Source organism: Bombyx mandarina, chromosome 03 (assembly GCF_030267445.1).
Source record: "Bombyx mandarina strain Sakado chromosome 03, ASM3026744v2".
NCBI lineage: Eukaryota > Metazoa > Arthropoda > Insecta > Lepidoptera > Bombycidae > Bombyx > Bombyx mandarina.
Genome location: NC_143210.1, coordinates 1,532,061 through 1,545,897, shown reverse-complemented (window position 1 = coordinate 1,545,897; position 13,837 = coordinate 1,532,061). Strand labels below are relative to the sequence as shown.

Here is a 13,837-nt window from a genome sequence, read left to right as displayed (position 1 = left end):
ATGTAAAATAATGTTGTTTGGAAGATGTTCCGTCGAATTTTCAGATGAATCTGGTATAGTTTTTAGTCGGACGGCTTTCCTGTGATGGTTCCGTCTTCGGAGCGGATTTGTATAATGAAAGGATGTGCATGTTGATTCATTTATCGTTTCCTGTGTTTGTCGTAACTTTACATGCAACGTTCGGGTCTTCTAGTAAGTTTTAACTTGTAATTCCTTCGTCCTCTGGTACTGCATTATTAGGCTAGTAAAACTCAAACTCATATCCAGTCAAATGAAAAAGAAAAATACAAACACTAAGGTGAATTCTTCAAGTGGTTGTTTACGTTTTACAAATCAACCATTTTTAATTGGTAGGCAGCGGCTTGGCTCTGCCCCTGGCATTGCGGTAGGCAGCGGCTTGGCTCTGTCCCTGGCATTGCTGAAGTCCATGGGCGACGGTAACCACTCACCATCAGGTGGGCCGTATGCTCGTCTGCCTACAAGGGCAATAAAAAAAAAAATGACACGCTTAATGATTGTAATGAAGATTTGTTTTTCTTTAATTGACCATATTTTATCGTAGATGGTTGGTCACCACAATATCATATTATTATAATCATTTTTTTGTTATGAGAAGACAAATTAGTTATTGAAGTATTTTTGATTTGACATAAAATGGGATTGTTTATTTGATGCTGCGATTGTAAAATTATTGTTCAATATTGAGTGACACACCTATCATAACTTTGATAAATATAGTTACATAGATTGTTGTATTCCAGTAACAGTCGAACATATTTCTAATCATTTTTTTTACTTTAATATATTCTCATTGTAAATTTGAACAATAGACCTATTCCGAGTTCTCTCCAGCAAATGGTTCGGTTTTAAGATTTACCTGTTCTGATTTCATTGTTGTTCTCGGACCTTTTGTATTTATTTTCCTCAGCCAGCCTTTGTACCTGTGGCTTTTCAAAATAGGACACAAAAAAAGCTACATAAAAAGTTTATTATTACGGTCGTAATGAAATGTTCAATCCACAGTAAAATTTGTTCGATTTAAAGTTTAAAATAAATAAATTCAATAGAAAAGTATCTGTCCATAGTGTCCTACAATTGAATATTGGTATAGAGTTAATTCTTTTCAACTGACGCCACTTATTTTGCGGGCTGCTCTACCAAATATTTTTCTTTAGTCTTTAAAAATTTGGAACTAATTTCCCTACCTGAACTCTATTAATGATTTTCCACAAACGAAGTATGTGATAATTTCTCGTGTAGTATTCATTTTGCCCCTGGTGTGTCATGTCCATGTCTATGCGTAGCGGCGACCTTTTCCCAACAGGTGGCAAAAGCATACGAAACGACGACATGGCTTCGAAGACCATAAAAAAATTAATTAGGTACAAATTTTATATAGACATGATTTTGTAGAAAACCCTGCAGTGTTCGTAAACAATGCGCAATTTCATCAAGAGGAAGGTTATATTAAAAAGAGCCCATAACAGGATTGTTAATTACTTCTTGAACAAGTTCTAGGTATCGAGAGAATCTCAATGTCACGGTACATTGAGTCTTTTCAATCTACGCTTTAGCCAACTGTGTATACACTTTTACAATGGAATCATTGATTACATTTCACAGACACACACATACATTCGAATGCTTTAGAAATCTTTGGGTATCATAATTCGGATGTTTCATTAATTATTCCCTTCCTTGACTTCTTCACTTTACCTTCTAATTTCCAGCACTCACTGCCCGATACCTTTATGGGCATAATTTTGGCCATATTTGAAGAAACTATCGAGCCGACTTTTCTAGATGTTTCTGCAGCACTATTTTTTTAACTTCCTCCTGTGCCAGGAGTACAATGATCTATATTACTATAAAAGTATTTAGTGAATTAAAATAATTTTGCTTTTGAATGCGGAAATAAGCGAATGGTATAGTTGCCGCCACGGGCACTACTCATGATTTGGGTTTAGGGGAAATTAAAACAAACCATTATCATATTATTATACTATTATCCTTACAGGTGATGAAGTAGAAGTAGTGACTTGATTAGGAAAATAGGCGGACAGATCGTATCACGTAAGGTTCAGGATACATGAAAATTTTGGTGTAAAAAAACAGGTTTTTTTAAATCTAGTTTGTTCTACTATCGAATACTTGTCATTAAAAATCTTGTCAGCTTAAAATAACTAGAAGTTGCGCTAAATTTAAGTTAAATCGTTTGTGTTCCTTGGCGGTCGGGTAATAGTCACTGATTGAATTTGTTCATGTTATTCATTACGAGAGTACAGTACAATAATATTTCTCGTAAACATTATTAGCATCTCCATAAATGTGAATTAATACTTACGTCATATGTATAAGTTTATCGATCAGCTCAAGCTATTTATGAATGTCTACAATAAACTTGACTCATTCATTTGTTTCTTTGCTTTCCTAACTTTGCAAGTAAATGATTGGCTGTCCAAATGCTGAACTCAATTACCACTCTGAGTTGGACCTATGAACTTAATACAATTCGGCATTAATGCCCGGATATTTCTGCTGCGCATCTATCTTGTGTTATTGTTGAAAGCGTGAGACGGATATTCCACGAATATACTTGAGACTCGGACCTCACGCTGCCACAATACATTGCCCATCTAGGCCCAAACAAATCTCATTAGAACACTGGAAGTAATTTCTATGAGAAGTTAGCAGTTAGTTAGTCGTTTCTCGTGTGTCTTCCTTGATATTTTCTATTCTATATTTATTTATAATATATTCCATAATATTTTTTCGATAAAAAAAGTTTCTTTGCAAATATATGAGGATATATCGCACGTAGTCATCCAGTTCTCCCTGTACCATAAAAATCAGAGACCGAAACGCTTATATACGCTTAAATCTATACATATTATTGTGTATAATAATACGGACATTAATCATACACACAGATACAACAAACCTGTTTATCACACGAATATTTACCCAGGGAGACCCGGCAGGCAGGGTCCCTGAATAATGCGCCGCCGAATCTATCTCTATGTAGGCACGTTCAATTCGTGTTTGTAATAAAAATTAAAATCACTTAAGGCCAAGCACACAGCTCCATTTCGGTAGTAACACACCAAAAGCACGGATTGACACGTTTTAATATTAATTTCCGCGCGTCCTTCACTTATCGTCTCCGCTGATATTGATTTAATGCCATTATCAGAATATCATTATAGCATCGTACGTTTTATATCGATTCCTGTTTTAAAAGCTTACTCGTGTAACTGATTATGAAGTTTCTCATTAGTTATTTATAAAATGTACGTTTTATCGATGATTAGATTGTGGAGAATCGATTCTCTAATAGGAAATTAGGTGCTCACAAATCGGGTACGTCTTTTATCTTTGCTTCTGGGATCTTATATTTTGTACCTCTGAGATATGAGTTCTAAGGTCTACTAACGTACTAATCTTCTATATATATGAAGATGAATTGCTGTTCGTTAGTCTAGCTAAAACTCGAGAACCGTTGGATCGATTTGGCTAATTTTGGTCTTGAACTATTTGTGGACTCCAGAGGTCTAAAAGGTAGATAAATATGAAAATGCTCGGAATTAAATAAAAATAGCAATTTTGTTTTTCCTTCGATGTCCCCCCGTCGGACGGATTCTTTTGTTTGTTTTAAGTTTATTTTATACAAAAGTTTAGGTCTTTTATTTATCGATTGAGGCACTACGAAGTCTGTCGGGTCAGCTAGTGTTTTATATAATTAATGTCGATTCATATTATAGAACAAGGTTTGATTTGTCAGCCTCGAAAAAGCGGTCTCGTTTTCCATGTAAATCATTAATGTTTTCCATTTACGAGCATTCTTTCCTTTTGTGAGTAATATTGACGCATATTTCATTTAAAACGAATTATAATATTGAAACGGAAAACTATTGAGGTAAAGGTAAAAGCTTCATTATTATTCGCACGTAGTTGTGATACGTTGAATTGTAGCCTTAACGTAATGTCTTGATGCAATGGCACCTGTTTAGATGACATGTAATTTGAAAAATAATAATGACAATAATAATAATAATTGGGATCAAATCACCCACGATCATCCGGGTCCAATTTAGGATTCCCTGTGTTATGGGTACCAGAAACTGACAAACATACTTATATACGTTTAAATATATAATATAGATAATAAACTGGCATTTACGTTATAGATTTCTATGGGCTCCGGTAACCGTTTAACACTATGTGGGCTGTGAGCTCGTCCACCCACCAGCAATAGAAAAAGAAAAATTTTTTTTAACAGGCTTCGAAAATGAAACGTAATTGTCCGGTTGCGCATTGAATTTAGCCTAAATAGGCAAAATACCACTATATATGGGTGTAACTTATTACATATTAGTCTTAACTATATAAGACGTAGCGTGGGTAGGCCTCCCACAAGATGGACCGACGATCTATCGAGGTTCGCGGGGATCCGCTGGATGCAGGCAGCGCAGGACCGTTATTTATGGCGAAACTTGGGGGAGGCCGATGTCCAGCAGTGGACGTCTATGGGTTGATAAGAAGAAGATGGGTGTAATGATGTGAAATAACGTTTTGTTGTGATTTATTCCAGGTCGGGGCCTGCGGTGCGAGTGCGCCGGCGCGCGAGCGTGCCCCGACGGCTCGTCCAACGGCACGTGCGTCACGCAGGTCGGGGGCTACTGCTTCGTCGCCGTCGAGGAGGTGCTCGACGAGAGCGGCAGCGTGGTGCTGGACCGGACCGCCGGGTGTCTCTCCGCTGACGAGTCGGGCTTGATGCAAGTAAGTAACACAATACAACAGATAAACTTGTTTACTGGTGGTAGGACCTCATTTGAGTCCGCACGGGTAGGTACCACCACCCCGCCTATTTCTGCCGTGAAGCAGGAATGCGTTTCGGCTTGAAGGGTGGGGCAGCCGTTGTAACTATATTGAGACTTTAGAACTTATATTTCAAGGTGGGTGGCGCATTTGTGGTGTAAATGTCTATAGGCTCCAGTAACAACTTAACACCAGGTGGGCTGTGAGCTCGTCCACCCATCTAAGCAATAAAAAAACAAAAACAAAAACCGAAAGGAATCATGAAAAAAAATGGTAGTCCGTTGGAGCAAGGTATGGCGAATACGAAGGGTTACGAATGGTGTCTAATTGTAGTTCCTGTAGAGTTAAAACTGTTTCTCGTGCTGTGTGAGGTCTCGCGTTAGCAATAATGGTGAAAACTGATTCATGAGTCAGGGCTGTTTTACTGCAAGTTTTGCTATCATTGCTTGGAATTCGGCACAGTAGACATCTGCCGTTATTGCTTGACCAAATCGAAGAATGTTATAGTGAATAACACCATGCTGAGACCACCAAACAGTTACCATTACCTTTTTCAGTTCAACATGACCGCGAAACGTTTATTTTTATTTGAATAGATTCACTTATTGCACGTTTTCTCATTACAGTGCAAAAGTTCACAAGTGCCACATCAGCACCCGAAAGTAATCGAGTGCTGTTACGACGACGACCTGTGCAACCTTCGGCTCCATCCTCAGCTATCTGAACCGTCACCGGACGTGACGGAGTCCCCGGGGGTGCGGCCCCCGGTCACGAGCAGTCCCACCTTATTGGTCGCCATCGCTCTCTGCGTGGCTCTCATCGCTTTCCTGGCAGCTTTTTTGTTGTTATTCAGACGACGGAGGCGCGGCTGCAAGAGGCCGCCGTCTCCACCAGCGCCGCCGATATGTTCCGAAATATCTTCAGGGTCGGGCTCTGGCCTGCCGCTACTCGTCCAAAGGACTGTTGCCAAACAAATACAGATGGTGGAGTCCATCGGGAAAGGGCGTTACGGGGAGGTGTGGCTCGCAAGATGGCGCGGTGAGAAAGTAGCCGTCAAAGTATTCTTCACGACCGAGGAAGCGTCCTGGTTTAGAGAAACCGAGATTTACCAGACGGTGTTGATGCGACACGATAACATTCTTGGATTCATCGCTGCCGACATCAAGGGCACGGGCTCCTGGACCCAGATGCTCCTTATTACGGATTACCACGAGAACGGCTCGCTACACGACTACCTTCAGACCGTCGTCCTCGACTCTAACTCTCTCATGACGATGACGTATTCGATAGTGAGCGGCCTCGCGCATCTGCACATGGACATATACGGCACGAAGGGCAAGCCGGCGATCGCGCACCGCGACATCAAGAGCAAGAACATCCTCGTGAAGCGCAACGGGCAGTGCGCCATCGCAGACTTCGGTCTGGCCGTGCGGTACGTCGCCGAGCGGAACGAGGTGGACATCGCGCCCAACACGCGCGTGGGCACCCGCCGGTACATGGCGCCCGAGGTGCTCGACGAGACGCTCGACGTCACAGACTTCGAGGCCTTCAAGATGGCCGACATGTACTCGCTCGGGCTCGTGCTGTGGGAGGTGTGTCGGCGCTGCGCCAGTGGGGACAAGGCGCAGCTCGTGGAGCCCTACGCGCTGCCGTACCAGGACGCGGTGCCGCCTGACCCTTCCTTCGAGGACATGCACGCTGTGGTGGTGCGCGCCAACCTGCGGCCCGCCCTGCCGCCGCGCTGGAGACACTGCGACCGACTGGCGGCGCTGGGGGCGCTCATGTCGGAGTGCTGGTCGGCCAGCCCCAGGGCGAGACTCACCGCATTACGCGTCAAGAAGACGCTCGCCAAATATCGCGCAGACACAGCGCTGAAGCTCGTGTGAGCTCCACCCCCCCAATCCCCCCTCCCTCCGCTCCGACCGCCGATTTCGTCAAAATCTCAGTATTTGTTAAGTTTGGGTCGCGGCTCTAAAACCCAGTGACGTTTCATGCGAACTAGAACTAGTGTTTCCCGTTCTGCCTGGAATCTCTCACCCGACTAGTGTCATTCGGATGTAGTTTTGTTCTAAATATTATATTTTATTTTGTTACTGTTGTTTAGTGAGAGCTCGAGGTGAAGTCGTTGATCCTTCGCGTGGAGGTCTGTTCGCCCTCGCAGCTCTACGATATAAAATTAGTCTTCCGTTGGAAATGTCTGCCGCTGGGCAGATACGACGTGTATAGTGTATATAGGGCCGCCGCGGGCCCCGCCCCCCGATCCGAGAACGACTGTTTGTTGTGATATTTTTGACAATAAGACGCATTTAATGAAGTGCCGGTTGTAAGCGTCAACGTTCTCATCACCCGACGTCACCTGAATCGCGCGAGTCTCAGTAAATTATAAGTCACACGTTTAATTAAGGTACAAAAAACAAGACAATAATCGATTACAAGTAAGCGTCGTACTTCAAAGGGGCCAAACTATTTCATAGAAACACGCATCAAGGAAATATTTTTTTATTCCGATGAGAAGGTAGACGCTTGTGATGCGCGCGAGTTTGCCATAGCGTCGCTCTGCAGGGACGAGTGCACCACTGGACTGTACTTAATGTAAAAGACTAGAGTATTAGTGTTGGAGTGAGTATCTGTATGCCTTCAGACTAGTATTAAATATTAGGTTCCCGTTGCGCCGCTAAACAACGAAACCTACTCCGACCGAAAAACATAGAGAATTACTAGTATACTTTTCATAGAATGATTAAAAAAAAAAACAATCAATTGAAGACGTGAGTGGATGAAGGGAACATGATACAATTTGTTACTTTTGAGAAAACGGTCAACAAACTTCTTTTATTATTCTACTTGTATTTTTTCTATAAAAATTGCTTTTAAACCCGTAGTTTTAAGATCTAATATGGTTTATAGGCACATAAAACCTTCATTCAATGTAAAATCTTAACCACGTCGACACTATTAAATAATTGACGTTTGACGTTTGTAAATGTCATCATAAAAAAATTAAGGAAAAGTTAAATGTTGCACTCGGAGTTTGTATCGAAGCGGCGCGCTTAGCATTTATTTTGTAAATTGTTGTGTAAATATAGATGGTAGCTAACATAGATAAACTTCATGTTGATAATTAAGTTACGAATAAAACAATATTAGATTTATGTTTGTTTTCATTTACCTTAATTATTACCATTTTAAATCATTAGCTGTAGTATCAAGTAAACCGCAAATGAAATCTAAGTGGTCTCCTATATTAAGTATAGACTTTTATATTTATATTATGTTATATTTATATATGGGTAGTGTGGGATTCCGCGAAAATCTTAATAAAGTTTAATTTAACCCAATGCCCGCATATAACGCCATTGGAAATCATTGTTTAGTGGGGATAATGTTTCAGTAGTTCATCGCATTCAAAGGTTGGCTAGTTACCTTACATGGATTCGGAAGATTCGACAAGATATGTTTTGGGCGAGGCGGCCACGATAAGAGAGCTATCGTGACGCGCCGCTTTTTCCGAACTCTTCATAAGTTCGAGGTACAATCTAACCCATAGACACGACCCACTGAGTTCTCGCCGAATCTTCTATGGGTGGCGATTTCGGATCCAGTGAAAGATCCAGCGAAACAGGGCTCTTACTTGGGCTAGTGTTAGAGAATTTTCTCGGGAACTCATATTTACCTACCGATCTGCGCGTAGTTAGAATAGCCCCGTAGGCTAACAGTGTTTAGGTGGGGGAAAATGCGTTGAAGTTTTTAGAGGTGAATGTCCTATACCTACTGAATATTGTCTCAAATAAGTCTACGATACTGCAATAGCAAGAATAAAAATTGTGAACAAGTGTTTGCATCAGTACTCAATAGATGGCGGTGTACCGGATTTAACTTTCACTAAACATCATGTACAGTTTTCAAATTATCAGATTACTTTGGAGACTAACTACAAAAATGATTAGGTACATACCTAGTGTCATTTAACTTTTTTTACCATGCAAAGGGCATTAGATTAGGTACTTAGAAAAGTAGACGAGTTAGGTAATGACCCACCTTGTGTTGGTGGGTTCTGGAGTCCGTAAACATTAACAATGAAAATTGCAAGTTAGCTTCATGGTAGAAACAAGTAGGGTGGTGGATTTTTGTCATGAAGGAGTCCCTAATGCATTCATATAAAGGTGAAGCAGACGAACTGTACAACAGACTTAGTAGTCTAGTTAATTGAACACATGATTTAAGTGTTTTATTATAAAAATGTTACCTGGTTACAGTGGCATCAATGCAAAAGAATTCTGTTTTATCATGTGTATTGGCTGCGATGGCTGGATGGTACAAATAAAAAGACAGATTTGCTTATGAAAAAACTTATGATATTTATTTTAACTATTTACATCACAAATGCAGTCAATTGTACTCATTCATACATAAAGTGAAAACATTATCAAACCCTTTTACACATTTACAATTAAGTCTGCATTATTTCTAAAATGTTCCTAAAGTTCAACCAAAATATCAAATGAGCTTTTCTACTACTATACTATCTTATATTAATAAGGCGCATATCTTCTTGACGGCGACGGACCTCGCATTCCGGGCCTGTAAAAAGTATTTGTTAGAGGTGATGAAAGTTGTTTACATATTATTATGTACAAAATCATTTAAAATTTTAGGTTGATTTACCTTCTGTCATCAAAAGTATCTCTGCTAAAATCTTCATACATTCTGTAAGAGAAGATTTTTTTTTTAAATATTTATTTTTAACATACTATCATATGTATAGTATTATAGTATTTAGGTATATTCAGTAATGTTTTATGAAAAGAAGCTTGTATGTTACCCTCTGGACATCTGGGGTCCTGGTGGGGGGCTTCTGCGGCTGTACATAGGATCATAGGAAGATCTCATGGAGCCCATTCCGCTCCGCAGTGGAGGTAAATTAGGCATGGGTGGCATGGGTTCGCGGCGTAAGGGTGGAGAAACGAAGTCACCGCGAGCTCCTCTAGATCCACCCAGTTCCAACCCTCGTGATGCTCCTCCAACTGGATAGCGTCGCTCGAACAAGTCCCGTGGAGAATCGAACCGTGAACGATCATAGTACCCGTCATATGGATCCTGTCGAGGTACAAACATTATTAAGTGATGACCTAAAAACAATAAGTAATTGAAAATTAAAGCCGAAATCGAGTAGCGGTCGTAACCGAGAAGTGGTGTCACCGATCCCGGCGTGTAGCGAACGGTCAGAGTGAAGCACCGCGACGCGCTCGGAGAGAGACCGACGGCTCGAGAGGCGATAGTAAAGTAGAACGCGTTACCCCAAATCCTCCCATCATGCGATCGCGAAGGAAGGGTGGCGGCGGCGGCGGAGGGTAGGGATCGCGGCCGAACGCTCGATCGCGGAAACCGTTGCGGTCGGGGCCCAGCGCCTTCGGGCACTCCTTGGACCAGTGGCCCCCGCGGCCACAGCGGTAGCACTGCTCGGGGTCGCCCATGCCCGGCCGCTGCCGGACACGACTCGTCGACAACTGCACCTTCATGGGCTGTCCGTCGACCATCATACCGTTCAACTCTTTGATAGCGTCGTTCACATCGCCCGTCGCGTCCAAATGCACGAAGCCGTAGTTACGCACGATATCGCACTCGACGACCGTCCCGAACTTCTGAAACAGCTCGCGGACTTCGGGCGCGCGCGTCTTGTCCGTTAAATTACCCACGAATATTTTAGTGGTTGGCGTCGACGGCGCCTTCCGGCTCTTGGCCGCTTCTATTTTGATCGCCTGCCCATGAACTAACTCGCCGTTAAGATTCTGAATGGCTTCGCGGCCGACTTGTTCGTTTTCCATGTGCACGAAACCGTAATTTCTGACGATATCGCATTCTACGACCGTACCGTATTTTTCGAATAGCGGTCTAAGATCGGCTTCTGTAGTTTTATCAGAAAGGTTCCCGATGAAGATTTTGAAAGTACCGGTGCCCGGCATTTTAGATTCTGAAACGCATACATTTCACGAAATGAGTCAGCAGCGTCTGAAGCGATGGTATTTTTCCGAGAATATTAACGAGTACACGGGATAAATGAAATTTGAAATAATACTTACATGGGTTACTATGTACAAAGAATAACAATATATAACACAAGTTAAAAATATGAACACCAAATAGACTCCACGAATTACCTACGCAGTATACGTGACGAACTCCGCTACAAAATGGCGTTCAAGTCGCCGCAATGAATGAATGAAAATACAAGTCACGTCGACAATCCATTCACTCATACATCCTAACAAATTACCAGACTACAAAATGTTATTTTTCCGCCTAATATTTGGCGACATTATTTATTTTACTCTGTACGAAGCATTTATGAGTTTATTAATAAAGAGCTACGTGAAAAAGTAATTGAACAAATGTTTCATTAATGCAACCAGTCCAACCATTTCTGCATTTCATTGAATGACTGATTCTCAGGGCAATATTCGGCGTCTTCTATGACTTCCATCGTCGCAATATCAAGTGCAATGTTAGGTCTTCTGCAAATTTAGTATCGCATTAAAACATTTTTAAATTTTGTATTTATTACACAAAAAATAACAAAACAAAATTGGTAGAGATTGTTCTAAAATCATAGTATTTGTGGTTATCAATCATTATCAGTTAACAAGATTTTCTGTAAAAAATTGACCTCTCTACGGTTGCTACTAAGACCGATTAAGCACTACCCGTTTTTCGACCCATTGTGATTTTCCTTTATTTACAAATGCTCTTGATATTTATTTCATTGCCCACAATAAAGCTAATTTCATGGTAATGAATGAATTGGCTAGACATATCATGGCAACTTTTGACTTATGTCAAAATCCCTCGCGACCGTCACTGTTTTTGTAGACGTTCTTTTTGATAAAAATATAATCAATTTGTAAATTGGAAAAAAACAATCAATTAAAGCAAGTGATCGTTTCGTATTTGTGTGATCTCTTCGGTCTCGAAGCGGGAAAACCGTTATAATTTAGCCGGTGAGTACGTTTTCTATTTATAAAAATTAAGAACGTTGTGCTCGAAAATAGATTGTAAGAAAAAGAAATTGATGTATTCACCAATTTTGTTTAATGATTCCGTACGTTGTTAGGTATCGCATGTACTGAGTATGCACGTACTGAACATATTGCCGAGTAAACAATTTGTATTTAAGCGCGCGAATTTAACTTCTCCCTATCTAATCATTTTATCACCACAAATCATTGATGGTGTTCACAGTTATTAATTTAATAGCTATCACTTCATTATGTATGCTAATTTATGTGTAATGTTATAACAAAAAAAAATGCTTGAAATAGATATTCTGTATAAACAAAGTTAATTGGCCCATAGCTTAACCATTCAGTTTTATGTATTCCAAAACGTATTCTTGCAGGCTGTTATATTTACAACAAGCCTAAAAGATTCTCCAGTATAGTTGTAAACTTAAAGACATACTGTTGAACATAGTGTGGTTCAGAATTTATTTTTGATGAATTTTAACAATTGAATGAATGTGTCGCAACACGTTTTTACTAGGTACAATGATTGAGCTAGAGGATGATTAGCAGCAAGAGATATAAATTAAACTTACTGAAAATGAACAGAAAATGTAAATAAACTAATAATGACACAGTTTAAACTAAACTACTAGAATTGAATGAACTTGAAATTAAAGTATATATTTTTTGTGGTATTTAAAAATTTCTACTTTCTATTTCAATCGTTAGGGTATTAATGTTTTAAAGAGTCAAACAGCTCCGTTATATTGCAGTTATCACTTTAAGTCTCAATATATTTCAAGTCAAGCATTCAAACTCCATTTTGAATCCTGAATTTACTTATCAAATGACTGGCAATACAAAATTTAATTAAATACATAATAATAATGTAATATTTATAAGTATGTTTTGTGACATATCTTTTGGAAGAGATTATAACTTTAATTGACCTTGGCATTGATGTTATCAATTTTAATCGTCATTCACAGTTTCTTCAAATATAAACATTAGTCATATGCTTACGCTTATGGGAGTCAATATTTTTAAAAATTATAAATTGCTGATTTTAGTTGTGTTGGTATCTGCATTACCAACATGGTGGTCAGTCTGACACAGATTAAACTGAACTCCTTGAAGTAACTCCAATGATTAGAAATGAAGAGCTTATTATATCCTGATAATGGTATTTGTTCATAATAGTATTTGCATTTGAGGTATTGCTTTAAGACATATTAGAGATGAATCATGTATTCATATAATATAGAAGATTTTGTGTTAATATATCCTTCCTATACTCATATTTGATAGGAATTTCAGATATAATTTTTAAACAAAAACGAGATAAAAAAGATTTCTCCCTGCTTAAGAACGAGTAGTTTTCAGGAATGCAATGGTGGACAGTGACCTCATACTGAACACTGTTCTTACTCGGTGAAACAATTGTCCAAATGCTGTTGTTCAGAACTCATATAATAAATAAGGAACATAAATGCACACATGCAATATGAAAATGTCAATATATGGTATGGTATAATTTTTTGTCAAATATCTTCTATGCTAATATAGGTACTGTCACATGAATTCTTGGAGGCTGGAAGTCATAACAGTAAGTATGTATCTCAAACTTGGAATTATCATTAGTGCTCTTCAGTTTTTTTTATCAAATATCTTACACTAGATGATGACCGACCTTTGCTCGTTTTTTTGATAACGCCATCTTGTTGTCTTTAAAGCTGTTAGTTGCCCCCAATTAAAAAAAATAGTATTATTATTCGCCAATAGATGTCAGGAAGAGTTAATTATTGAAAACACGAATAAAACAAAATTTTCTGAAAATAAATCGTAGCTAGATCGATTTATCGCCCCCGAAATCCCCTGTATAGAAAATTTTATGAAAATCGTTGGAGCCGTTTTCGAGATTCAGATTATATAGATATATATACAAGAATTGCTCGTTTAAAGGTATAAGATTCTACGAAAGTTACTGCTTAAGTTTAATACTTTTTAATACTAAAGCTGAT

General features: G+C 39.5%; 3 protein-coding genes across 8 annotated transcripts in view; 2 read left to right on the top strand and 1 right to left on the bottom strand.

Annotated features, from left to right (window-relative positions):
* The window catches only part of tkv (serine/threonine receptor kinase thickveins), a 109,119-nt gene extending 101,151 nt beyond the window's left edge, over nt 1–7,968 (top strand). For both annotated transcript variants that reach the window (XM_028184531.2, XM_028184521.2), the window contains exons 2-3: nt 4,592–4,779; nt 5,445–7,968. In XM_028184531.2, the coding sequence (XP_028040332.2) occupies nt 4,592–4,779; nt 5,445–6,704 (1,448 nt within the window). In that variant the 3' untranslated portion in view covers nt 6,705–7,968. The remainder of the gene's footprint in view (nt 1–4,591; nt 4,780–5,444) is intronic.
* A 1,183-nt stretch (nt 7,969–9,151) lies between these two features.
* On the bottom strand, nt 9,152–11,039 carry lark (RNA-binding protein lark). Its single transcript, XM_028184602.2, has 5 exons — nt 10,899–11,039; nt 10,116–10,789; nt 9,641–9,915; nt 9,484–9,525; nt 9,152–9,399 (listed from the first exon to the last, which is right to left on the bottom strand). Exons 2-5 carry the CDS (start codon nt 10,779–10,781, stop codon nt 9,351–9,353), a joined length of 1,032 nt encoding a protein of 343 aa, XP_028040403.1. The 5' UTR covers nt 10,782–10,789; nt 10,899–11,039; the 3' UTR covers nt 9,152–9,350.
* A 597-nt stretch (nt 11,040–11,636) lies between these two features.
* The window catches only part of bsk (mitogen-activated protein kinase dJNK), a 113,507-nt gene continuing 111,306 nt past the window's right edge, over nt 11,637–13,837 (top strand). For 4 of the 5 annotated variants that reach the window (XM_028184567.2, XM_089736403.1, XM_028184575.2 and 1 more), the window contains exon 1: nt 11,640–11,813. The gene's annotated coding sequence lies outside the window, so the exon portion shown is untranslated. Of the gene's footprint in view, nt 11,814–13,837 lie in introns of all 5 variants that reach the window. The other variant, XM_089736404.1, reaches the window with a different exon arrangement.